At 38.3% G+C, this 26937-nt stretch overlaps 3 protein-coding genes across 3 annotated transcripts; 2 read left to right on the top strand and 1 right to left on the bottom strand.

The window, feature by feature from the left end:
• Positions 1 to 472: 472 nt before the first annotated feature.
• On the bottom strand, positions 473 to 10047 carry LOC121950688 (pyruvate kinase PKM-like). The gene is made up of 11 exons (XM_042496765.1): positions 9994 to 10047; positions 8392 to 8570; positions 8203 to 8294; positions 5997 to 6128; positions 5673 to 5859; positions 4883 to 5153; positions 4646 to 4796; positions 4408 to 4560; positions 2728 to 2894; positions 1220 to 1401; positions 473 to 1036 (listed from the first exon to the last, which is right to left on the bottom strand). The coding sequence occupies exons 2-11, from the start codon at positions 8540 to 8542 to the stop codon at positions 930 to 932; spliced, it is 1593 nt and encodes a 530-aa protein (XP_042352699.1). The 5' UTR covers positions 8543 to 8570; positions 9994 to 10047; the 3' UTR covers positions 473 to 929.
• Positions 10048 to 14513: 4466 nt separating this feature from the next.
• LOC121950412 (protein mono-ADP-ribosyltransferase PARP6-like) lies at positions 14514 to 23063 on the top strand. The gene is made up of 23 exons (XM_042496402.1): positions 14514 to 14619; positions 14821 to 14895; positions 15156 to 15233; positions 16566 to 16660; positions 16754 to 16814; positions 16912 to 17002; positions 17085 to 17151; positions 17748 to 17897; positions 17996 to 18137; positions 18777 to 18908; positions 19785 to 19880; positions 20000 to 20092; positions 20179 to 20304; positions 20405 to 20470; positions 20594 to 20661; positions 20777 to 20825; positions 21545 to 21657; positions 21750 to 21822; positions 22021 to 22090; positions 22234 to 22313; positions 22418 to 22481; positions 22585 to 22669; positions 22770 to 23063. Exons 2-23 carry the CDS (start codon positions 14893 to 14895, stop codon positions 22864 to 22866), a joined length of 1899 nt encoding a protein of 632 aa, XP_042352336.1. The 5' UTR covers positions 14514 to 14619; positions 14821 to 14892; the 3' UTR covers positions 22867 to 23063.
• Positions 23064 to 25337: 2274 nt separating this feature from the next.
• LOC121950103 (ribonuclease P protein subunit p25-like protein) lies at positions 25338 to 26625 on the top strand. The gene is made up of 2 exons (XM_042496018.1): positions 25338 to 25994; positions 26620 to 26625. The coding sequence occupies exons 1-2, from the start codon at positions 25338 to 25340 to the stop codon at positions 26623 to 26625; spliced, it is 663 nt and encodes a 220-aa protein (XP_042351952.1).
• The last annotated feature ends 312 nt before the right edge of the window (positions 26626 to 26937 follow it).

Raw genomic sequence — 26937 nt, 5'->3', positions numbered from 1 at the left:
ATTATTTTAGCCATTGAGCTTCTTAGCAAAAACGGTTTGCAATTGCTGGTGTTACTGTTCATGGGCACATGGTAAATATCATTTGTTCTTTCAACATCAGGTTGTGTTCCCTATGAGTTCTTGTCTAACAAGCGTCTTGACTCCATCCTGTAGGTCTTCATGTTTACCTTTTTGAATGATGATTTCAGACAACCACCACCTGCTGGTATGGAGAGTTATTTCCTCTCTCATAGGCACAGAATCTACGTGCCCATCGGTTGTAGTCTTTGCAGTGTGATTAAGTGCAACTTTCTGACTGACACACAGGTGAGGCCACAACAGTTCTTTGACGTCGGTTTGATGTGTCTGAGCCTTAACGTTAATGATCATAAAAGAGAATTTTCTTATTTGAATTCTAAGCAAATAAATACTGAATAAAAGAAACCTTTCTCAGTTTGGTGTGACAGTAATTATGAGAGGAAAACAAACACAGTTGACCCAAGAATTCCTTTTAATGGATAGAAACCAACTGTTCAGCATGAAACACTGGAGAGGACAATAACAGTACATCTTTATGTTTATCCCTGGACAATTTAAGAACTCAAAACAGTCAAGGGAAGGATCAAATGTGTACTTCAGTTTACAGAGGAACATTGATTTCTGTTTACCATGCAAACAGAGTCAGCACATGCATGACAGTTTCCACTGAAAGGGTTTGAGTTCAGTCTCTGGTAGCATAATTTAGACAATGAATTACAAATATGGATGACAGGAATCATGGAGTTTCTGTCTGTGAACGACAACTTCAAAAGTCCTTTGAAGGAGCGGCCTGGTTTTGACTTTCTGTTGGTTATGAAGACCAACAAAAAAGAAAAGTCCGATGCGGAGTTGGGGGAGGCAGGTTACAGGAGAGGGGAAGGGGAGTCGTTGCTAATGTCCTCTGATGATGTTCAAGGCACCAGCACAACTCTCATGGTGTTGGTGTAACCGGTTCCTGGGCGCCAGCCGGTCACAACAATGGCGACATCACCGGACTTAAAGAATTTGCGGTGCTTGCCTACGGATAGAGAAAAGAGGTGTTAGTTTAATAAAGAAAGATTAAATTCATTTAATTGTCTTGTGACTCCTGAAGATGAACAAAATTTCCCCTTACCTCTTGCACCCATTACAGTTTCACTGAAGTGTTAAGAAAAATTCTCTCTCTATTAGACTAATGTTACCAAAAAACATCACCACTCACCAACTTCCAGGGCAAAGTTCACACGCAGGTCAACGTCCTCGGCCCAGACATCGTTGGCGGGCTTGGTGTAGAGCACAGGGTAGATACCGCGGTACAGGTGGGCCTGGCGGGCAGTCTGGGCACAGCGGGTCACAGCAATGATGGGGGCACGGGGCCTGTACCTTGACAGCATGTGAGCAGACCTGCAGGTAGAGGATACAAATTAATACAATGTTAAACCGAAAGGTTCTTAATTGCAACCCCATTTCAAAATATTAGTGTCAAAACTTAGACCTGAAATAATGGATTATTTGCCCAGTTGGAGCAGGCTTTTCATGCATTGTTCATATTTATATCTACAAACAGCAATGCCACAGAATTAATTTATAACCCACAGAACTTGTAAGACCACGATCACCTAACAAAAGCGCTGATGGGCATAAAGAGGGAGGTGGTATTAAGAGCAGAAGTCCACGTCAGGATTCAGGTTGGGGTGGTGGATGGGTCAAACAAAAACAGGACTTTTGGAGTTATTTTAAGGTATGTCGTCACCATGTTTCTTTTCCTAAACCTGTAACTCTATTTTTAGTACATAACTTCACATGATGTGACAATGCCGAACTATCTTTCTTTTTACTTAACCTATGTAACTTTACACTGCGTACATGAATTTATGTTAAAAATGTAATGTGACAGCGGCATACATGGGGTAGGAATTCATTAGGTATCATACAAATTTTTGTATTAGTATACATTGCTTGGGGACAGTGGAAACAATTTGTAAAACAGAACATTGACAAATGATCAACTTTTTAAGTTGATTTGACAAAATTGTTAGCAAACTGTTACATATTTACAGCTATTCAGCATAAGCATTCATCTGAAGTTGGGATTACGTCCACTTGTCCAATATTCATTCTCTTTCAGCTCACATTTTGGTCTCCCCAAACTCCTGAGGGGGATATACACTATGTTCATCAGCTATTCTCTAACTTTATCTGGCATGTAGTGCTGACCAAATAGTGTACAGTGTGTTATTGGAGCTTCTTCACAGCTGAAAACAAACCATGATAACACTGAGAGTAAAGCAAAATACATTGGGTGTGGCTGCTTTCACATAGAAGCAGATATGTGATTCATTGTTAAGATGGAAATATTGACAACAGCTGCGTTTATTGTGCTATTATCATTAGGAAATCCACAGCTGACAGTAGGTCATCTTCTGTATCATGTGTTGTGAGAATGAGCTCCCAAGTAGAGAGGAACGAACAGGGAGTTAAAATTAACTCATAAAATGTCAAGGTTCAGATCTCAAAAGGTCACAAGTGGAGCACAGATTTTGAGTGCTGTGAAAGTTGGCACACTTCGTATGAGCTGAGGGCTTGTGTTAGGGAGGGAGCGGAGGCGGAGGAATAGAGAGATGTTGTAATGCACCAGTTTCTTTGCTCACAGTGGGCGCCGTGTAGGATGTTATGAGTCAGAGCTCTACAGAGGAGGTTTAGTGGACTGCTTTTTTTTCAGAGTCTCACCTGCCAGACTTGGTGAGCACGATGATAGCGCTGGCGCAGCACTTGAAGGAAGCCTCGACGGCACCGATAGCGACGGACTCTGTGGGGTCACGGGTCAGATGAGTGGTGCGACGCAGCTCCTCGAATATCTGCCTGTGGAACATGGCTGCCTCGGCTTCGCGGGCAATCTGAACACGTGAAAACAGATTACAGTAAAGCTGCAGTCACACAGCCACTTTCAGCTGCAGGAGTTAGTTTTTATTTGCAAAGACAAAACAAAGGGGCACTTAACATTAGTGCTGAAGTCTTCATACCTGAAAGCACACTGAGACATGAAGCTAAACAACAGCGGCGGCCATGATGTCCAGGGACTGTTGCGTGCACTGCAGATCCTCAGACACATGCTAGTTGAGTAATATGAACACACAGTTAAGGCACAATGCGAGAGGACAGCAGATGGATGGAGGGAGTGGAGGCGCAAGCGGGATACACGAAGCAACTTGAACAAATACTAAACAAGCTGTTAGTAAAACCCAAGCTGGTACCAGTGAAAGCTGCTTTTCTCTTAATTCTACATGATACAACCTACATCAAAATGCAAAAATAATCTTTAAGATCTTAATATTTAACTGACAAAAGTAACATATTCTAAAGTAAATCTCATCGGTGTGTTGGTAACTTGTTTTGTTATTTATGATCTTGATAATCACTGAACTGGTGGTGCACCATTATGGAAGTTATAGTCAGATGAAGATGCTAAAATGTGTATAACTGAACAAGTTTCATGTTCACCACAAACTGTTATGACAATTACTACAGCAAAATGAGTTGGGGTGTTTTTTGTTTTGTTTTTTAAAGTGTAACAAGCAGCTTCTGGTCTGCACAAAACATAGTGCCTTTGTATATAAACTCAAATAGTGCAAAGCCAATAAGTTATAGTATAGTATAGTAATATATTGCATAATTATGTGAATTTGTTAAAAGCACATGAATGTACCACATGCTTCCAGTGTTAGATGGCCTTAAAGGAATACTTCACCCATCAAATGAAAATCAGTTATTCATCCCATGTTTCCCTGATTTCCCATAGAAAACTTTGTATTTCTCGCATGTCTCTATGGAAAACAGAGAATCCAAAAAAGTTAACCTTCTCAAAATCAAAATCATTGGGGTTCGTCAACAGCAAAATTATACCAAAGCATCTATTTACAAACTCTCATACAACTCTGTATAATCCAAGTCTCATTTATCCATTCATATACACATGCATTTTCACCAAAAACATACTATTTTAACTGAAAGTCAAACTTATCAGTGCTCTCTTTAAAGTCAGAATTCATCACTAAGAGTCCTGTGCATTCAAATGGATAAATGAGACTTTGATTATACTGTGAGTTTTGTGAGAGTTTGTAAAAACATTTTTTTTACATAGTTTTGAATAAATTGATGTTTGGCTTTTTCCATGGTCATTTTTCCATGACTAAGTGATACACAAATGGTTATTTTGTGAGTGACGTATTCCTTCGATATATATAATGAGGCCTTCTTGCAGCCACAAATATGAATAATTGCGACACACGACTGCTGCACTGCATGTGCACAATTGTTACAATTTTTTAAGTAAGAAAACAAACCAACATGCAAGACCACTGGTATGGTCTTTAAACATTTAATAATGGGACCAGTCAGGTGTGCTCTTACCCTGTGCTGTGTGCGGACGGCCTCCAGGGGATAGTCTCCCTTGGCGGTCTCACCGCTCAGCATGATGCAGTCGTTGCCGTCCAACACGGCATTGGCGACATCACTGGCCTCAGCGCGAGTGGGGCGGGGTTTCTTGGTCATGCTCTCCAGCATCTGAGAAGAAACACCAAGACTCTCTGATCCACTTTTCTTTTAAAAATGTCTTCTGCAAACCCGTCATTCTGTTGATGTCACAGACCTGTGTGGCACAGGTGATGGGCTTGCCAACCCTCATGCACCTGCCAGTCATCATCTTCTGGGCGATGAAGACCTTCTCAGTTGGGATTTCAATGCCCAGGTCTCCACGGGCAACCATGATGCCATCACTAGCCTCGAGGATCTCATCGAATCTATACAGGAAAAAAAGTCAATTTAACAATCCTCCAAAGATCCAGATCTGTGCAGATCAAGTGTGACCACTGGTAATTTAACTCACCTGCGCACACCCTCGTGGTTCTCCAGCTTGCTGATGATCTTGATGTCCTTGCCCTTCTCACCCAGTGCTTTCCTGACAGCCTGAACGTCAGCAGCTTTACGGATGAAGGAGGCGAAGACCATGTCGACACCCTGCTCCACGCCGAACTGCAGGTCCTGAAGGTCCTTCTCAGACAGAGCAGGCAGGTCAACAGCAGCTCCAGGAAGGTTGACTCCCTTCTTGCTGCCCAGCATACCGCCATTCTCAATTTCACACATCAGGTAGTCGTTTCCTTCAGACACACAGAACGAAGAGAAACTTCATTTCCACCATCAAGAAAAATAGACTGTTCTTATGCAACTTTTGTACGTATGCCTACAAAAAGTGATGTACCACAATTTATATGCAAACCACATAATCAGGGAGGCTGTGATCACGTAACCAATGCGCTGACGTGAGTAAAGAAGTAAATCATATTAAGACCAAACGTATGTGTAAGGAGGAGGGTTGGCGTAATGAATGGATCAAAAAACACAGAACTTTCCCCCATTAGAGCGGTGTTTGGAACTGTGTGAAACCATGTGAACATTGAGTCATTTTAGATGTACATCGTCATCAGGTTTATGTTTCTAAATCTAACTTACATAACATAACTTGCGTAAACCTAACCTACGCTACTTTAAGTACATAACTTCACGATAAACACATAATGTCTTTCGTGTGGCACTTATTCGCTAGATATCATAGAGAATACATTAATCTCAAGGGTGAAAGCAAAATCTATATGAAAGATAGATGTTTGTGTGCTTACCAACTTCCTTAACCTTGAGGGAAATCAGACCATCGTCAACGTAGACGTGGCTGCCGGTCTGCACAACCTTGGTGATGTTCTTGTAGTCGAGCCACAGAGTTTTCTCATCACATTTCTCCATGAACTGGTTGTCAAGTGTGATCTTGATGGTTTCACCCTTCTTGAGCTCAACCTCAGCAGTGCCACTCTAAAAAAAAAAAAAAAAAAAAAAAAAGACCAACGAGAGCTTGTTCATTCTCATTATAAAACCTTCATACAATTACTTGTGTAAAGGCCTTATTAATTTATAATGCTTGTATACTTTGGAATTTGGCAAGAACTCACGCCCTTGATAAGTCCGGTCCTGATTTCTGGTCCCTTGGTGTCCAGAGCAATGGCCAGTGGTCTGTAATCAGCACTTCCTGGGACAAAGCTCTCAGCTGCCTCACGGACATTCTTGATGGTCTCAGCATGGTACTGTAGAAAAAATAGAAATAATCTTTTATCCACACGTGGTAATTTGCCTCAGAATTTGCAGGTTGGCTAAAACACAATATAGTAAATCGCACAATCAATAACATGACATGCACAATATGGAGAACATTAACAGACATGGATCCAGTGTGAACAGTGTTTGATAAATTTAGTCAAGTTTTGGCATTTGTATTAAGGCTTTTTGTAAATGTTCTGGTTGCTGCAGCAGCTCTTCAGCTTCCACCTGAGGGCAGTTTTAGTAATTCTTTAAGAATGAGTCAACAGGACCAGACATCATTAGTCAGACTTTTGCTTCACCTGTGTCTTTTATGTGAATCCTAGTAGCATTTTTTCCCCTCACCAAAAATTTTAACTGGCCATGTTTGCAATTCTGGTCTGTTTTCATTCTTAGCCCTGAGTTGCCCATACCATGTATACATATTGTTATTATTATTATTATTATCATTATTATTATTATTATTAAGTTTTAACACTTAGACAGGACTTCTGGAAACAATCTCTAAAATGTCCTTGCTTATATCGTATGAATCCAGCTAGATTTATAATTTGTGCCAGAGGGGTATTTGTTTTCACAGCCAGTATTAACATACACATATTCACACCAAGATATACACATAGCAAAATACAGCCACATACAGATAGCTTAGCAACACATGACAGTGTCCACAAATAGACAGGACACAATGTCTTCATGCATACATTCATTCATTTATCCCAGCTCGCATTTCATTGTATCTAATTTTTCTTTTGAAACTTTAATACATTTAGAATACCATAAAAATTTAACGAATTTTAATAAGTAATTTAAAAAAAATAATTTAATATTTAATTGAATTAATATCTTGTTTTATTTCAGTGGAGAAAAGATGATCCCTAAATGTGTGAAATTCTTTAAATGATGCTTGGACAACAACAGGTGGACAAAAGTGGTCCCGTAGTCACAAGGACAGCACAGCACTAGTGACATATGCGGTAAATCTTGAATGACAACTGCAACACATTTTTAGGACATGACAGTTCATTGTACTTAACAGCTGTCAGGGATTACATAAGAAGTTTCCAAAATAGTTGAGCTGTAGCCATTAAAACATGGTGTTGGTGGTAAATTCAAATACTTTTAATTTCCTGCATCATGTGATGGACGTGTACCACTGTTGCGCTGTCTGTCTATAGCTATGGATCTGGTATATGAACGCTAGGCTGCATGCAAAAAAACAGAAATTCAAAGTCTAATCTGTACACGACTGATGTCCTCTGTTCATAATGAAAATAACAGTGGTTTCACTACATGCCTTCAACTTGCACTGTTGCTGCAAGGCTGACCCTCTGAGAAGACCTATTTATAGCTGTACTGACAACTGACACACCAGCAAGACAGAGGTCAGATCTATTTTGCCCATCCCATAAAAATCATTCATGCACTTTGGAATTTTCTGGAGTTGTGATCATAATCTTATTTTTTGTTGCAAAAAAATGGCTAAAGCACAGATAGCTTAAAAGCAACTCAGAGTTGAGCTGCAGTGAAAGAAAAAAGCACAGCTTTTAACCTTTGAAGACCAAAATATCAACAGAGGTGTTCACACTACAGCTGATGATCTGGAGGCTCCCCCACTCAGGTGACAGGGAGAAAGGTAAAGAGGATTGGCTTTTAAAGGCGAAGGGTCAATAGTATAAGGTTGGCTAAAGAGTTGGCTTTGATGCAGTTGGCTCACCAAATCCTAAGCTAGAACACAGACCTGCATTGAAGGGGCAAGTACAAGCTCATAGATCATATTACAGCCACAGACAGTCAGCAGGGCACAAGAGTAATATCACACCAATGGCTGCAGCTGCAAAGGGCAAATTCACACTGAATTACTTGCAAAGGGTAAAAACACTACTGCTGTACTGCTCAACCTGGGTTCAAACTGCGCTCACACCTGAATCAGTTATGTCACAGTCTGTGTTTTTTGACACTTTCTGTGACATCACCTTTTGGGATTGTGTAGTGCAAGCGAAGGTTTCAAGATGCAAATAGGGACAAAAAAAAATTGCTGAATATTTTTCATCGACTCACCTCATGTGTTCCATGAGAGAAGTTCATTCTTGCAATGTTCATCCCAGCCTTGATCATTTCCTTGGCCATGTCCACAGATCGGGAGGCAGGTCCTGCATCAAGACAGGTGAATGAACACAAGAGTAAATATCATACTCGTAAAATGACAATGAAATCATCTTTGTTGTTTGGTTTGTCAATGAGTCTGACCGATTGTGCAGATGATGCCAGTGTTGCGAGACACAGCGGGATCAGAGTCAATGTCCAGAAGACACATGTGCTCGAGGAAAGTGTCCGCCATCGCAGCATGCATCTGCTGGGTGTGGATAATGGAAGAGCCCATGTCCTTTGTCTTCGACATGATTGGATCTGTGTCTGCAGGAAACGTCCTGTGGCGACATAGAAGGGAACAGGTGCAATGATCAATTAGTATGTGACAACTCGACCTTAAACATGTATTATGGGTTATAATGGGTTTTTTTTAATGGGCCACAGAAAGAAGACAGTTCAGGTAAATACTTTGGTGACACAATTGCTCATGGAACTAAGAGCTTGTAATAGAAACTATCATATAAATTTGAGCATATGCATATTCAAAAAGTGTTGAAAGAAAATCAGAAACTAAAGAAAGATTCTATCAGTTATCTAAATGGAAAAGTGCACATTTATAGGAAGGTGTGACCTCTCCAGAGTAACTGTGCGAGCTGACTGAACAGCCTGTGCAGAGAGCAACAACAACAGTACGTGCCTGCCTGACTGCACTCTCCCACATTCCAGCGGGAGTTTATGTGCAGCCGAAGAAGAGGAGCTGGTCACTTGACAGAGGCTAAAGGTAATTTACACCCACAGAGTATAACTCCGGGACTCCAGGAGGAGGCTGAAAAACATAATTTATGCTGCCTGAGGTGCAATGCAGCAGAGTTATCAGGATTCAGCTTACAACCGTCTATTATAATGGAGGTGTGCAACATGCCAAACGTGTGTTGTCAGCCAGTGCATGGAAACACGGTGGGTGTGTGCTGGGAGACTATTCTTGCCACCAGCATTGACCTAAAATAACTCTGGCAGCTGGGAGCAGTTATGGACTGTAGAAATATATCAGAAATCAGATAAATTCATGATTAAAATGTATTTTTTAATATATATAAATACCACATGTGACAAGGTCTAAGCCACTTGCAGGGTTTTTATTCCAAGTAATGTGGAATATTAAAGCTTTGTATAATGTAAGGGTTAATTGCTAAAACAAATGTAATAAATCACAGAGAAACAGATCATACATTATTGCTGCTATTTATTTGGTTTAAGAAAAAAAGTTTCTTAAAACTTGCAGTTTAAATAGAAAAAAACTCTATCTGCGCATTCAGCATTCAGTAGAGATGTAGTATAAGAACAGGATACAGATATATTAATAAGATATGTAAAACTTAACAAATAAATCAAGGTTTGAGAGCTATTTGGAACTGTAGGTCTATGTGAAAACAAGTGCAATTTATTCCAAAATAAAATGTCATTTTAAACGCAGTTTATTTGTATATTTGAAAAATATGTAATACATAAATAAAATTTATGCATAATTATAATGATCATGCAAGTTAAATATATCAATGAGTCATGTAGAGACTTTAGAAAAAAAAGTTTTAGTGACTCACAGTAGTTCTTTTTGCTTTTTTATAAAAAAAAAAAAATAACATGATAAGAAATGATAATTTCATTTAAAAATTCAGTTAAAGTTAATGAAAAAAGTGTCCTCTCATCTCTGTCTCTCTGTCTCTGTCTGTCATATAGTTGAGTGTCCTTGCTGCTACTCACCTACTGGGAGAACTTTGCAGGGACCAAGACGCCACTGGCTCAGCTGGTGGGACAATTTTTATGCCCTCCACTAACCGGAACTACTTTCCTGTGCTAACAACACCCGGTGACAGGCGATATAGAGCGCGAGAGTCAAAGCAAGATTAACCCTTTGGACAACAAGCTGAAGGTATGTTTTTCAGACCAGCGTAGTTTTCTATGTGTAAATGTCAAGTTCTGAGTTAAATTTCGAGATAAAATATCAGAAGTTGGAGAAAAGAAATGTTGAGGGAGGATACAGCGCAGGTGCGGGTGTTGTTCGCCCGGCCAATCACAAAGCTCCCAGCTGAGTGTTGAACATGAGCCTGGGTCATCAATTTGGACCGGAGGCAACTTAAATTATGAGCAACAGAGTGACCTTTCAGCTCTAATCTAGGCGCTGCTACTTTACTGCCTTTTAAGAATATAGATAAACCTGTTATTACACTACACTTTTCTGCTGTATCTTTTGTTCTTTTATTATTATATTGTTATTATTGTAATTATTATTATCGTTATTATTATTGCTATTATGTTTTTTCTTCTATTTCCTTTTATTTATCTCAAGATCATTTGCATATTTCAGTATTTTTTGTATGGTTGTCTTTGCTTGTACCTTGATAACTCAGTCAAAATATGTTTAATATGTGCATTCTATGGGCTACTTTTAATGACCAGTCTTTATTTACTGACCCCTGACCTCAAGCTATCCTTAAACACAATTCTCACACAAACCCCTAAATTTTACTAATTTTTGCTTAAAGTTAAATCTTTTTTTAAATTAAGTTTTTTAAATTAATGTATTGGAAAATGTATTTCTTACAAATTTCTCATATAAAACATACTTTTGATTTAGCTCTCTAGCTTACTGTCCAGATCCATTATTATTGACATCATAATGTCGAATGTTGTGGATTCATCGAGATGCGTCAGATGCACAACTATGTCGGGACTTTAAGTATTGTTTTTCTTTATCTTATTTATGTGTATTTTTTCTTTATTATTATTTAATTAACTTGAATTACTTTTCCCTCCCTTTTATCATTGCACTACGAAGCTGACACATCATCTCCTTAATTTCTTTTCTTTCAGGTTAGACTTGTTTTATGAACCTAGCAGGGCTGGGATTGTGTTTTCATTCCTGTATCATGACATACCACTTAAAATGCATTCAGCTTGATATAGAGTGACAATGTTTTAAAATTAGAGGAAAGGGGCAGCCAAGCTGAAAATTACAAGTAGTGGAGGGTGTTACAGCTGACATGTCAGATAAACAGCAAATGCTTGCAGAGACACTCGATATTAACCTGCTAACATATTATACAGAAGCACAAATGTAATCGATCAGGTATAGCAAATGTCACACCTTTACTTAAAATAGAGTAGTATATTATACTGTGAGTGCAACGCCACCATATGTTTGGTTGTCACTCTATCACTGTGCCGTATGTTATGGTAAATGCATATATATAGATGAGGCTCGTGTAGCCTGAGGAACATAATTGGAACATGCCGTACCACAACATAAAACCAGACCCTCCCAGTGCCATGTTCAACATATATGTTGACTCCCCTCAGTTATTTAATACAATCAAATGTGCAATCTCAGCCCTGCACAGCAACACAATCATATTTACTATATTTACTAATAGGGGTACTCCATTTTTTAAGCAAATTTACCTTCTACCCTCTAAAATATTTTTAACTACGTATTAATTTGATGGGAAAGCTGCAGGTTTGCTCATCTGCTAACCGGATAGCAAATTGACCTAAATTCTAAGATGCTTTAAAATAACCTTAAAAAATTAACCTTAACTGGACCAGAAATATGTAGTGAGTCCTGAGAGCTAATATTTACTACAACAAAATAACTTCTATAAACATTTATGCCCTGTGGAGCTGTTTAGAAGGAGCTATTTAGTATTTCCTTTGTGCATCTTTTACGACTCCAAAGGATCCTTGGAACGTGTGGATGCTATGATCCTTTAAGAAGCGGAAATTTAACTCCAAACGACCTTCCACACTCCTCCTGTCCATGTATGGATAATGTAGACAACCTACAGATGGAATTCTCCATCTTTAGGTTGCCAGAGGCTCCCCTGGCTCTACTGGCTGCAGAGAAATGCAACAGTTCTCACTGCACTTTTGCTTCACCTGCATGTATTTAGTTTTGAAGTTATTATGTTGATTTTGGCATCAAAAGTTATCTGAGCATGCATATCACACTGTGAAAAAATAGGTCTGTAGGTTTTCATATAATAACAACCATTCTTATTTCACAATATTCAAGCAAAATCTAAGACAGTCTAATTTGCTGTTATATTCTCTGTATGGTATCTACACATCTGTGTCCCATATAAACACTACACACTGATTCTAAGCAGATTTGAGTCTGTAGATTGAGATTCAGTCTGTAGTGTGCAATGCGAACGTAACAAAATTCAGTATGGCATAATAGCATGCATACTAAAGCCGCTTAATTTCTCTGTGTGCTGGTGATGGACACGGTTCTGTCACAATGCAATGTGCAAAGGAAAAGGTGATGTCACGCAGAGTTGCAAAAAACTTGTAGATTTTAGGTAAAAGACCGTTGTGAATGCCCAAGACAACTATTAGTTCTGTAGAAAACATTTAGATGAAATTCAACTGTGAGTGACATCTTAAAATCACTGTTTGATTTTAGTACATAGTGTATCCAAAGTGCATAGTTTGAATTGGGACATACTGTCCATCTGTGGCTCTCTGTCTCCTGTTTTCTCTCTTTCACAGCAACAGCTCTCTCTTGTGGACAGCTGCTTAAATTGTGTTTATGCCTCAAAAGTGCCTCTGCATGAGTGTTGACCTGCACAACAGCTGTAATGTGCAAAATTGTGGAATCAAAACTAAGTTATTAAATATTAATAAGTCTCTGCTTAAAAAAAAAACCCTCAGCTGCACTACATATTCAACGTTACGCCACATACATTGTAAGTGCACAGTCCATAGCGGGGGTTCTGCTATCCCACACAGTGTGTGTGTGTGTGTGTGTGTGTGTGTGTGTGTGTGTGTGTGTGAGTGTGTGTGTGTGTGTGTGTGTGTGTGCTTACGTCCATGCGCGCGTGCATGTGTGTGTTGGTTTGGAGACTTGAGTTATAACAATGAGTTATACAAATGATTTTGATCAAAATCTCTCCTTCCATTTCATTCCATTATCCATTATCCATCCTTCCATTATGTTTTAAAAACCATATTTGTTTTCTTTAGTGTAACGTGAAATTCATTCAGATTTCTTTGTTTATATGATTTTATGCTGTATGTGCAAAGAGCCAGACTCTCTGGGGTATGGTTAAGACTCATACCATATAACTGTAATGTCCCTGATTCATTTCCAACTTGAGATCATATCCCTCCTTCTCTCTGTTCATTTCCTGTCTGTATCTACAATCAGATAAAATAGAGCGAGATCTTAATTTTGAAAAGTTATCTGTTTAAACATTTACAAACTTGTGTTTATATCAGGTAACCTCTTAATAAATCTTAATGTAGACTGTTTGGTTTCTACAACAGATGCAGTTCATTTTGTATAGAGCTGGTTGCTATGGAAACCTGATTCCTGTACCATCCACTGTGGACCTGTTGTATGTCTGTCTTGTGGAATAAACAGGTCTGAGCATCATGGTATAGCAGTGGTTACATCAGATGTGAGGTGAGTGAATAGGCCTACAACACACAAATTTCAAAAAATGAATCAGTATCCCTGCTACCTTTATGGAGCCCACAATGCTTTGTTGTCACTGTGTCTAAGGCGTGTTGACTCACCTCCGCAGAAACTTTCAGATGCCTTAAAGTCAGTCTATTCTCACTGTTCATGCACAGCATTGGCAGTATTTACAGTGCAGGCGTTCATGCTATTGTGCCCACCCACTATAAATATAGACTGCCACATTGCAAACACCCACTCATGTCTAAGTGGATTACTGTGAGAAAAGCATTTGTTAAGAGAAGACCTGCACAGATGTATGCAGTCTTCAAAGAGTCTAATCTGGCCAGACTGCAGAGCAGCAGGCGACTGCTAACAAGGGTAACTGCAGATTAAGGTCAGACTGCAGTGCAGCAGACAGACAGGAAAACTAACAAATGTCAAACATCACCTACTTCACTATCCTTCAAATGTGCCACCACGGCAGTCTTCAAATGGATTAATGAACCTGACTTTTCAAGGGTTTGGAAAATAGTTTGATACATGTTTGTTTTTCTCTTCTTTTACAAAGGAATACATGCCATGGAGTGGTTGGTGCTCCTATCACACTGATCATGAAAGCGTAAGACTTGTAGCTGCAGGTGTTGACCTCCGCCGCTCCTCTTTCTGGACCAGGTTCAGCTGATCAGGCCGTTAGTACCTGCAGCCAATCACGTGACGCTGAAGTCAGAGACAGAACATGTGGGAACTGCCGTTCAAGCCCAGAGGGTGAGAGGACGGCCAAACACACACAGACAGCCAAGCCATCAAACTGGAATATTCTTGTTTTTAATGTCACATGGTCTTAAGATTTTTTTGTTTTTTACTGTTATAGCATTACTTTGTTTGCTCACTTGAATTATGTGGAAACTTCAAGTTTTTTCAGGAAGGTAAGATAAGCACTTTTCAGCTTTGTGCCACTGACATCGTTAACATGTTGCTGTCTTTGAATGAGTTTTATTGCATTTTCAATAATGTCCCTGAGGATGCTTAGATAAATGTGATCTTCATAATGGAAATATAGTTTCAGTAATGTTTTCATATACATGTAGAGGTATCTAAGCTAATAAAAGTTGCATATGTTTTTCCAGCATCTTTGTTTCAGTCACAGTGGAGGGAACAACTGTTGATTGTTGCTGAAAAAGTTCCAAACTACTAAACATATGGTGAGTCTGTGAGCCCCAAATTCACCTTTCATCTATCACAGTCTGATATGTCTTCAGGTAGTAAGATGTTTGCATCCACAGACGATAAACCTTAACAATTTTTTGATGATGGATCAGTGGTTTGACCTGCATGTGTGTTAAAATCAGTGGCAGTCTCGGCTGCATGGTTGGTTGACTTTGTTTGGGTGGACAGAAGGAAGTAATTAGCGTTGTAAATAAGACGATCTTTTGATTGACAGCTTCTCCCATTAACCCAACAGGAGACTGAGTGCCAGCAGTGGGCAGACAGCCAAACTGATGAGGACAGTGACACAGAGCAGATCCTGTGTGGAATCCATGTAAGAATTACTCTCTGGTGCTTTGGATGTCATTTTTAGCGCAATCAATTATCATCATAATGACAACAACCTACAGTAACAGCTGCTTATGAGGTTTTTATTTGAAGTCACAAATTGTCATTGTAGTCACTGAATGTTGGAATGGCAATGGATCACCTTAGTTTGCATATTGAGGAGTAAAGTTTGGGGTAAAATGTTTCTTGATACGTTAAATCAGAATATACACCATTGATAAATGCTGTATAAAATTATAATATAGCTGCAAACAGATATGAGGACATTTTGACATCATTTAAGTGTTTATTCATGTATTTGTCAACAATTTATCTTTTAAGACATACAATAAATGATTGATTACACACATACAGGCATATTAAATATTATGTATGTAAGAAAATATTGATACACTTGAGCATCGCAATATATTTTGTTACACTGTAACATTTCTAAAAAAAAACCCCACAGTATTGAATTTTAATTGATAGTTTACATGCAAAGATTTGTGGCGGGGATTTATTTTGTGTTGTATTTAAACGCCCGACTGCTTAATATCAGTGTTGTAATCTAGTTTAAGTCATTTGACTGTCAGTCTGATATAACAACATTTCGCTAGCGTGTTACAGGGATGGTGATAAATACAAATGCTGCTCCCACTGTACACAAAGAGCTCCAATTGCAAAAGAAAAAAAGGAAAAAAACACTTTTACTCAGATTTTATGCATATGATGATCTGTTATTACTGTGATTTTCTAAAATTAAATTCTAAAATATGTTGTATGTGCCGTGATATGTATTGTATTAATAAGTTGTTGCAAATATGCAGCCCACTTTATTATGTATTACTACATAATCAGCTGTAATTAGCTGTTTATACACATGCACAGGTTCCTTGCAGTCAGGTTTAAAACTGGTCATGAATGTGTTTAAAACTCATAAAGTTAATCACGTTAAGCCTCAAGGATTATTACTGACCATAACTTTCCGACTCAATGTCCACACACTAGATGTCTTCTGCAGCTTTATCACAGCTTGCAGCCTTCACCATTAAAAGACACACAGAAGTTGCATGCATAGTAACTTTAATAAACACTTAAACTTTTACTTATATCTGCTTGCAACTACAGTATAGTGTGTTATGATGAGTGTTTTAATTGTTTATATACTGCTTATAAATGCTAAATAAATTGTTACCCACATTATATCTTAAGAAGGGCTTAACATCTTTTACTCAGCCATTGTTGTAAAAATGTGTGACTGGTTTAATCCCTCAGCCCCCTGTGGTGCTGAGCTGTTTGGGCCATAAGGTAAGTATGTTAGTGTTTGTCTCGGCAGGAGAGCTGTGCCGCTGACCTGACTCACCACCCTCAGCTGGATGCAGACATAGAGGCGGTCAGGACTTTGTATTCAGACTCTGCAGTCTCCATCAGGTCAGAACATCTTTTCTTATTCATGGTTTTAAAAGGATCACTGCGGCTTTTCTACAATGTCAAATTTCCACTTCCTCCTCTTTCTTCTTTTAGGGAGTATGGGTCAATTGATGATGTGGATGTTGACTTGAAAATAAATGCCAACGTTTTGGATGTAAGTTAAATTTGCAGCACAGTCAGTGTCAGTACAGTATATCGACATGTTTGCATGTTGGTGTGTTTTATGTGATTGCATTGTGTGGTGTTCACAGGAGGAAGTGGCCAAGGCCTGGAGGATTAACCCATCAGAGCCCATTGTTATCCGTCTGCACTTTTCTTTGTCTCAGTATCTGGATGGACCTGGTGAGCATCAATAACACTGCTGCACACCAGATTTACTATTAACTTTATGTGACACAAGATTAAGTGATGTTTCTTACCACAGCACCTTCAGTAGAAGTCTATCAACCATCCAACACAGATCATTTCAGCCTTGGAAAACAACTACAGAAGTGAGTGTGAATACTATCATTTCTATGACAATTAGTACATGTCCTTTATTTATCATTAAATATGTCATTTTAAACTTTTTAGTTCAAAAATGGATGAAGATTTTAAACCTTTTCTATGGCATTGCAACACGTTTCCCAACTCCCAAATACAGCAGCTTGGTCAGTGGCTTTTTGTTTCAAACCATGATGCTCTCTATAGCGTCAATTTTGGACGTGTCAGTTTCTGCTCATAACTATAACTACTATGTTCACAGGTTATGGAGGTTTTTGTACCAAAACTATTTCGTTAGGTTTAGTAAAAGATTGTTATTTGGATTAAAATTGATGCTGACTTTTGGTTTCACATGGGACACAAACAGCCGTCTCCCAGGTTAAAGTCTGTGTTTGTTTGACCAATGCCTCAGCCCCTACCTTCTTCCTATGCTGACTTTCTTGCTCTTTAGACTAAACAGTTGAAAGCCTAGTGCTCCAGATGCTAGAGACTGCCTTGTGTGTTGGTATCAGATGCTGAGCGGTGTGACAAAGCAACGGTATTTTACGATGACCTGAGATAGCCTACTGATTACTCAGAAGAAATCCTCATTTCTTTTCCCCAGTATTCTCCTAGTCTTCTTATCTCGGGAGTGGAAACATCTGACCAATGAGAACATTGTAGTCCGACAGAAGAGAAGACACAGCTGGTTCAGGCCAAGTGGAACCATCAAGAAATTTCGGGCAAGACTTAGCATCTGGCTCCCACCATCAAAGTATGTGACAGTCTGATGAATATGGCGGTTTTATCACTGACTCACTCTGATCTGAAGTCTCTTTACATTTTTGCTGTTTCCTCCCTCACTGTGATCAGGTCTAATGAGCTCCAGGAACCCACAGTGAGAGGAAAAATCATTTCGCCAGTGATGAAACTAAACCGTTTTACTAATCAGACAACTTCATACTCCATCAAGAATCCCAGAGGAGAGCTTTTCACCTATACACCCAGTGGAAAGGTAAATTCAGAGATATTGCTCTGTCACAGTCACTTGAGTATTTCGTGGTTGCTGTTGCTGCATTTTTGCAAGACTTTGTCCCTCTAATAACTCAATAAGTTCTTTATGTGTTTAATCCTCCTGTTCTGTTCAACTCTAAAGAGAAGCAATGATGTTCTCAGATCAAATTGACTCAGTGCATGTTTAACCATCTCAAACTAGCATATGTTTTCTCCCAAAACAATATCTTTAGCTCAATTAATGTTAATTTCATTAATTATTAGTGTAATCAAGTTTTTCACCTCTTACAGATCATGGTTTACTGACGAAACTTCACTTGTTTTCCATAAAAAATGTTTTAAAAAATTCAAACAGTTGTTTTTTTCTGTTTGTTTGTTTTTCCAACATTTTAAAATATGTTCTGTTATGGGGGCATGTTGATCAATTCAAACAACACATCTCTTCTGTTCTTCACATTTCATTCATCCTTTAAATTTAAATTTAAATCTTAAAACCACAGTCATTTTTTAACAATGTTGAAAATGTTTACAACAGGAAACCTGAACAAGAAGGAGAGAACATTTTGTTTGTATTTCTAAACTCTGTTATATAATAGAAACAGGGGGGTTAATAAAAGTGTTTGTGTTCCTTCCTCCACAGCGGGTGGTGGTGTCAGCAGTTAAGTCATCAGCACAGCTCAGCACCAAACAGCTGTTAGAGCTACTTTTCTCAACCCAGGCCATCAGGCACTGTAAGACCACCCCGAGCCTGCAGCACGGCTTCTTGGTTCAGGTAATGCAGCAGAAATAAGGCAGTATAATATTTTGGCAGAGAGGGACATTTCAGAGTAACTGCACCCAGTCTCATAATAAACATTGCACTGACATCTACTGGTGACTTTATACTCTTTGTACAGCCAATGCAGCAGCGTTTGAGAGTGGCACTATCATGCAGTATTAGTACTTGTGTTGCACCCTCTTATTGTTGAAGTTTACTACAGTTATTCTGCCATTCTCTGCTATTATCAAAGAAAAACTTGTTTTCGTTGTTGGTATCAAAAATTGTACTGAATATCGATATTTTTTAAGGCATTGAATCGTAGGTGGAAATTCCAGTGTCCTAAAAACACCAGTACAAAGTGCTCCAAAGATGACTTTAAGAAATGATAATACACAGAACAATGTAGACCACAAAAACATCAAAAAAGACAAAAACAATTTCACAATTTGAGACCAATGCACCAATGCACCAATTGATAAGAAAAAATGTAAAAAAAAAAAAAATAAAAAAAAAAATAAAGGAATTTCAAAATAGATATAGCAATACTAATCCTAATACTACTACCACTAATAATACTAATAATAATATAAGGTCTGGCTAGACTAAAAAATAAAATAAATATAAAAGACAAAATATATTTAAAACAAAAAAAGGCAAATAAAACCGGTAAGAGGGAGGAAAAACATAAATAAAATAAATGAAAAAGGTATATAATGTCTATAAACCTTCTTACATTGTAAAAAAAAAAAAAAAGTGCTTCAAACTGAAGCGACCACATTCTGAAGTGTTCAGGGTTGAAAATTTGAATCTCATTATTAGCTTGTATGAAGCAGATAGTGGGATGGAATGCCACAAAGTCTGTAATGATGTTTTCCATTGTGTTGACAGATAATGAGGTATGCCGAGCAGAGACTCCCCACACTGAATGAATACTGTGTTGTTTGTGATGAGCGCCATGTGTTTCAGAATGGCCCTATGTTAAAGGTACATGCCTGCAAATAATTAAGTTGTAAATTTACTGACTAATCTACTTAATGAGAACTAAAAAAAATGCACTTAACTGTTGATATAATGTCACCATTCTGTTTTGTGTGTGCTTATAGCCAGCAGTTTGCACCAGGGAACTGTGTGTGTTTTCCTTTTATACGTTGGGGGTTATGTCTGGAGCTACAGAGGAGGTAGCCACTGGTGCAGAGGTTGGTAACACACGTGCACACTTTTATTGGAAGTCTGGGTGATCGTAATATAAGACTGATGTATTGCAGTAATGTTTGTTTCACAGGTAGTTGACCTGCTGGTGGCCATGTGCAGAGCTGCTCTTCAGTCTTCACGCAAGAGCATCATATTTGAGCCGTACCCCTCTGTTGTTGATCCATGCAATCCCAAAAGCCTGGCCTTTAGCCCCAAGGTATAAACTAAAGCAATCTGATGTATTACTGACTTAATTTGTAACTCCTCAATATGTCATTTATTTTACTCCTGAAGGAATCATTTTGTGTTTGTTGCAGAGAAAGAGCTATGAGAGGCTGCAAAAAGCACTGGACAATGTCTTGTTAATCAGGAGGATGGCACAGGTGACTGATCTTAATCCGACACTCATGACACCGTTTTCATATCTGGTTCTCCTCGTCTGACACTAATCTGAAAGCTGTTGTATTAATATCAGATGGATCAAACTGCATTTTTTTCTTATCCAGGGTCCATATTCAGAAATAAAGAAGCAGATGGATAAGATAGACCCTCTCGCTCATCCCTTACTACAATGGTGAGTGAAACAATCTGAACATATTTTCTTTCTGTTGCATAACCTTGATCAAATCATCAAATCCAAATGTTTCTTAGCTTCACATCCAGGTGTGGTTTTGTATGTTTGACAACAGGATTTTGTCAAGCAACAGATCACACATTGTCAAGCTTCCACTGAACAGGGTATGATAGAGCAGTTCACAGCTAGAATATGATGCTTCAAAGGGACATTTCACCCCAAAGTGAAAGTGTTGCTGAGTGTTGGAGATATTGGCCATTGATATGTCTGACTGCTCTCCAATATAATGGAACTACATGGCACTCGACTTGTGGTGCTCAAAGCCCCAAAAAAAGGGTATTGAAGTAAATGATGACCACATTTAACAGTAAAACTGTATCAAGGCATCAGTTTACAAACTCTCACACAACTCATGCAGTATAATCAATCTCTCATTTATCCAGCAATATGCTCAGTGCTTTTCTCAGCTGCATATGGCTTTGATGTGAAACACCTTTTGTCTTCGTAATTATTCAACTTTTGAAAGAAAGAAAGTGAGACAGGGAGTGAGCATCTACTCATGGACGAGAGGCTTGTGACAGCACAAGGTGTAAACATTAATGGTGTCCTCCTTGGCTGAAGTGTAACGTTAGGTAGTTTAGAGGTGCTAGGTGAGCTAGCTGTTGTCACACCAAAACAACTTAGATTGATAAATAGTACTATAAGTAAATGTGTATTTTTGATTTTGGAGTGAATTGTCCCTTTAACTCAGTAGTTGCAAGTTTTAGAGCTGTAGTACTGTAGTTAAAGTTAGCAACCATTAGCAGACTGGCTCTTTATACTTAATATAAATTTTATTGTTTGTGCTGTCTCATCTGTTTTTGTATCACTTCATGTACCACAGCAACTCGAGTTCATGCACACTCCCCATCAGTTCCTGTTGATCAGCAGCCCTCCATCCAAAGAAGCTCGTTTTCAATCTAGCAAGAAACTTTATGGCAGCACCTTTGCTTTCCAGTGAGTAAAAACAAAGCTGTGCCACTGATAAAAAAAAAAATAAAAACATACACGATATGACCCCTGCTTCACCTTATCTTCTCTTCTTACAGTGGTTCCCACATTGAAAACTGGCACTCTATTTTGAGAAATGGGCTGATTAATGCCTCTTATACAAAATTACAGGTAAAGTATGAAAATAACAAAGGGTTTTGTATTCCGTGAGCTAAATCAATGTAAGCTTTTAAATCTAATGTCATGTCACAGTGGAGATTTCAACAGAATTTTGAATTTTTTTTTTTTTTCAGATTAAGTGTATACTTAGTCCTATGAGACTTAAGGATTTGAAATTAACTAAAGTGTTCACATTGTTTCTTACACAAGCTTCATGGAGCTGCATATGGGAAAGGCATCTATCTGAGTCCTGTCTCAAGCATATCATTTGGATATTCTGGTATGAATGTGCACCTTTTTTTTTTATGAATACCACATACAAAATAAACCGTTTATCCAAAGATAATTCGTCCTTATTGATTCTACAATGCTTTTCTTTTGTTTGATTTTTATTTTTTAAATTTATCCTTCGTCTTTGTACAGAGATGGGTAAAGGGCGACACCAAATGCCGACCAAAGAAGAACTTATAAAGAAATACAACCAAATAAACAAAATCAAACAGGTAGATTATCAGTCACATTTGTTCAAACTTTATCCACTTGCCCTTTTTTTTGCATTTTCTCTCATTTTTTTTGTCTCTTATCCTATATTCTTTTCTTGTCTTAGGGACAGCCGGGACAAGCCAGATTTCTGCAAAACACAAACCTAAACTGCATTGCTCTCTGTGAAGGTACATTTGAGACAATACATACATTACAAGTTACAAAGAGCACTGATTTTAGGAATGATTTGGGGACAGTGTTTTTTAAAACGTTTTCTGCATGTCGAAACAGTCATAACTTCCAAGGACCTTCAAAAACATGGGAACATCTGGGTGTGTCCGATATCTGACCATGTGTGCACACGTTTCCTCTTTGTGTGAGTATAAAATGAAGCAGCAGAAACTCAATTGTGTGGAAAAACTCATTCCACATTTCCACATTATGTTGCAGCAACTCTCTACTTTTGTCTTTCTCAGGTATGAGAACGGCCAGGTGGGAGATGTTCACATCAACACTCAGGAAGCTGGGATCCGCAGGGAAATTTTACAAGTAATTGCTTCAAAGATGTGTTGAGAAAACAAATGATTTATGATTAGAATGCAGATTTCATCACTCACTAGCTGAGAACAGCTCTTACTTTCTGTGTGGCTAAACTTTTAAACTTTTACACTTTAAGCTTTTATTGGTTTGACAAGTGGGCATAAAACAATGGTTTTATTTAATTTATTATCTTTTGTTTGAATGAAAAACATTAACTAAAAAAAAGTTAAATACCACCACAAAACTGAAGAGGTCGTCTCCTCTTTCTGTTAGCAACTGTAATTATCAGTGTTGGGGAAAAGCTAGTTACATGTAAAAGAGTTGCATAATTGCTTTAGAAAATAGATGTAATGGTAATCTGTTACAGTTATTGAAAAAAAGGAATTAAATAACAATTACTAATCAAAATGTCTGTGATTACAAAGCAATAACTTTTTTTACATTTCATGTAAAGTGTCTTTGAGTACTTAGAAAAGTGCTATACAAGTCCTATCCATTATAATTATTAAATACTTAGCCTATTACATTTTTGACGGGGTAACTAGTAATCTGTAACTCATTTCACTTTAAGAGTAACTTTCCCAACACTGTCTGTAATATCTGATGGATGAAACTTGTTTGTTGCGTCAAGCACCTGTAAAAGCTTTTTTTGCCTTATATCATCATTTAAATATGATGTATGATATATGCTATAAACACACACACTTTTGTACATTTTTATAACCGCAGTTTTTTTAAATAAATATTTTCAGTACTTTCTAATTTTGTTAAACAAGTCAATTGTTTCTTTTGTTCCTTTTGCATGTCAATGCAGCTTGCCCACAGCCCAAGTCCACTTTGTTACTTGTGTAATTCCTGTGTTGTACCACAAGGTGGAAGTGTAACCAATAGCAACCATTCTGAGGACCTATTTAATTGCTAACACAGAATCAGTGAAACCCCATAATTGTTGTGTCATGACAGTTAAAATTCTAAATATCCGTAAGACGAGACTGATACAGATATATGAATTACAGCATTGTGACCACATTTAAATCCAATGTGCTGGCATAAGCCTGTGTTATATTCTACTTCAGAAAAACCAGGAGACAACTGCGTAACACACCAAATGTGTCACAGGAGTCACAAAGTAAAAAAATAAATAAATCATGTGCATTATACTTAAAAAAAAACTAGCACAAAGAAGAAATTAAGAGTTTTGTGGGACATGCAGTGACTCTGTTGAACCACAGCCATTATCCAGATGTTTTACCAATATACTGAAAATGGGAATACAGTTACTGATAAACAGTTTACACACTTAGCTGACATGAATGGCCAGTGGATTATTCCCCTGTGAATCTATTGTGTTTTGCTCTCAACTATATTGTTACCACTGAAAACCACATATTTGTGCTCATTGTTCGAGTCAGTGAATATCACGGGGTGCACAGCATCCTATGAGGCAGAAATGCACCATTATAACAGTATACTGGTTCCATATGAGCCCCACAGCTGCCTTCTGACCTCCTCCAATGGCTCTGCTCATTTAAAGAGGGCCTTTTAGGAAAACATCTCTGTTTGCATCTAGATCCTCTCTTACAAGTTTTGGTTTTATGCAAGTTTGCTGGAAAAAAAAGCAGCAGCTCCAAGGTATGATTGTCCTCTTAAATGACATTGACTAAAAAGAGGCATAAACGAGGTAGCAAGCATTTTCTGGGTCAGCCCAGCAGGCGATGGACTGAAGGGAGCAGAACTGTGAAGTTGCTGCAATAGCCCAAAGGAAGACATTTCTCAAGGACCATATGGCTCTGTGATGATAGTGCAGAGGGAGAGTTGTCTTGAAAGGCATGGCATGTTACCATAACTGTTGAATTATTTCTTAACATCTTAAGCCCAGTGAGATTGCAGTGCAATATCTGCAAAAAGACACATTAAGAATGTCAACAATCCCAACCAATTCAGTTAAAACAAATGGTTGTTTCAGCTGCATGCCTAGTTAAATCTCATCAACTCATGTTAATTCATCCATATGATTTAAGCATCCACATGGACAAATAAAAATCTCAGAGCCCTTTAGGGTTTAACAAAAGCTTCCCTCCAAAACCAACAAACCAGAATGTCACAGACGTTATTTAATGTTGCATGTGCCTTTAAGAGCACTATGTCCCACTCTACATGTCTCTCTCTGAGCCTCATATGTGTTTGTTGGCATCAGCTGTCCTCAGTGCTGAATAGAGCAAGGACATCTTTTCCTTCACATCAATGGGATTAGAGGAAGAAACACCCTCTTCATACTGCTGGCTGTCATCTCAGTGTTCAGAAGACAAAATGGAAATGAAGTATGGACAGAGGACAGAGGGAAGATCAGGATAAGTTTGGATTACAAAACTAATCAGTTTTTAGTTTCTTATACTAAATGAACAAGAAACGTGTTTCCATTCTCGAGGGAGGAATGCAAATAATCCGAGCGCTGCAGGCTCAGAAACGGCATCCAGCACCATTATTTCACTGCTCCCTAAACAATGAGTAAACGCAGGGGTCAGATGAAGAGTTCAAATATTGGAAGCAGCCCTGTAATGGAACTGCAGTCTACTTCATTCAACTTTGACATCCCATCTTCATCTTCGTCTCCAAAACTTGGACGGAGTAACTTCAGAAGAGTCAGCCGCACAGAGGACAACAGCCCATATCCAATCCCCGGCCTGGCAGCAGACATCCTGCACATGCGAGTGAAAGAAGGAAGCAAAATCCGCAATTTGCTTCGGTTTGCCACAGCTCGTATGCAAGGGGACGGGAAAGACAGCAATGACACATCACTGAGACAGGTGGTCTTTACTGGCTCAGGTAGAGGAGTCACCAAGACCATCACCTGTGTGGAGATTCTGAAACGTAAAGTCGGAGAGCTCCACCAGGTAACCAAGCTCTACTACAAGACAGTGAATGAGGTCTGGGAGAGTTCTCAACAGGGAGAGCCAGGTGTAACCATGCAGAGGACAGTCCCTGCCATCTGTATTTTGCTCTCAAAAGACCCTCTGGATCCACAGGAGCCTGGATACCAACTCCCCCAAACCCTGAGTGTTCCCACAGAGGACATAGAGAGATGCAGAGCTCTGCTCAGACCCGCTCACAGTCCCTCCTCACAGCACACAGCCAAGAGAGTCTGTTTGGATGACTGGAGTGTATGTTTCCATGAACGTCTTCATGAAAGTCCAACTAAATCCTGTGAAATATCAAAAAAATGATTTATAATGTATATCTCGGGCTTGATAATTTATGTCTTTTTTAACAGCATCAATTTTACCTGAAATATGACCCTCTGAATTATAACTTTTATATTTTAATGTTTATGTAAGGTATTCCACCACTAAAGTGAACAACTGACACTGCATCTGACGGCCAAAACAAAAGACTTTCTGTCAATTCAAAAACTACAATATTGCATTACAGCCTCACTGAGAATGAAGAGTTGATGATTCCTAGCAAAAAAAAATTGCATGTCGAAATTTAAATATGTCTTTTGCAACCTTTTGTTATGGAAAGTAATGTGTTTAAATGCTGATTAGCGGCAATATAAATAGTCACATTAGTGGAATATGTAATATATATATATATAATGTATATAAGAGCTTATTCTGATGCAGAAGTTCACAAAGTTCATCTTAGTCATTGTAAATATAAACACAGAGGTTTGTAACAATTGTCTTTATTCTATTTTCTACTTTTGGATAAAAATTATGTATTGTCATGAATCACAGGACCACAATGTTTGGGTTAAGGATTAATTTTCACTGTCCCTTTTTGCAGATGTAACTTCACTGAAATAAATGAAGTATGCATTTGAACATTGGTGTCTTTGGTTGTGTTTGAATGTGTGTATATATGCACCTTTAATTTGACTAAAATCCCCTTATGGAATTGTAGAAGTTTCTATAAACCGGGAATTTTATAGACATAGACATTTTTATGCACATGGCTACCTGTATAGAGTCAGCAAGCAGGCAGTTTTTATCCAGGTTTGTTAGTTAATGTTTGTGAGTTATAATCGGTCATCTAAAATATGTCATATGGCAGACCTTTTTTTCCAGGTTATAGCAAAAGAAGATAGTATTAAACACCAATAGC

This window comes from Plectropomus leopardus, chromosome 11 (genome assembly GCF_008729295.1).
Source record: "Plectropomus leopardus isolate mb chromosome 11, YSFRI_Pleo_2.0, whole genome shotgun sequence".
Classification (NCBI taxonomy): Eukaryota; Metazoa; Chordata; class Actinopteri; order Perciformes; family Serranidae; genus Plectropomus; species Plectropomus leopardus.
Note: the sequence above shows the minus strand (reverse complement) of the source record. Positions and strands in the feature narration are given on the sequence as shown.

Excerpts from the sequence above, each read along its gene's own strand:
- LOC121950688 (XM_042496765.1), bottom strand. The coding sequence starts at position 8,542 with ATGTCGAAGACAAAGGACATGGGCTCTTCCATTATCCACACCCAGCAG. Across the intron at positions 6,129-8,202 it reads TCTCTCATGGAACACATGAG|TACCATGCTGAGACCATCAA; the intron begins GTGAGTCGATGA and ends TTTTTTCTACAG. Across the intron at positions 4,561-4,645 it reads CCATCACCTGTGCCACACAG|ATGCTGGAGAGCATGACCAA; the intron begins GTCTGTGACATC and ends GTTTCTTCTCAG.
- LOC121950412 (XM_042496402.1), top strand. Across the intron at positions 20,826-21,544 it reads TCAAGCTTCCACTGAACAGG|CAACTCGAGTTCATGCACAC; the intron begins GTATGATAGAGC and ends CATGTACCACAG. Across the intron at positions 22,482-22,584 it reads CTGCATTGCTCTCTGTGAAG|TCATAACTTCCAAGGACCTT; the intron begins GTACATTTGAGA and ends ATGTCGAAACAG.
- LOC121950103 (XM_042496018.1), top strand. The coding sequence starts at position 25,338 with ATGAGTAAACGCAGGGGTCAGATGAAGAGTTCAAATATTGGAAGCAGC.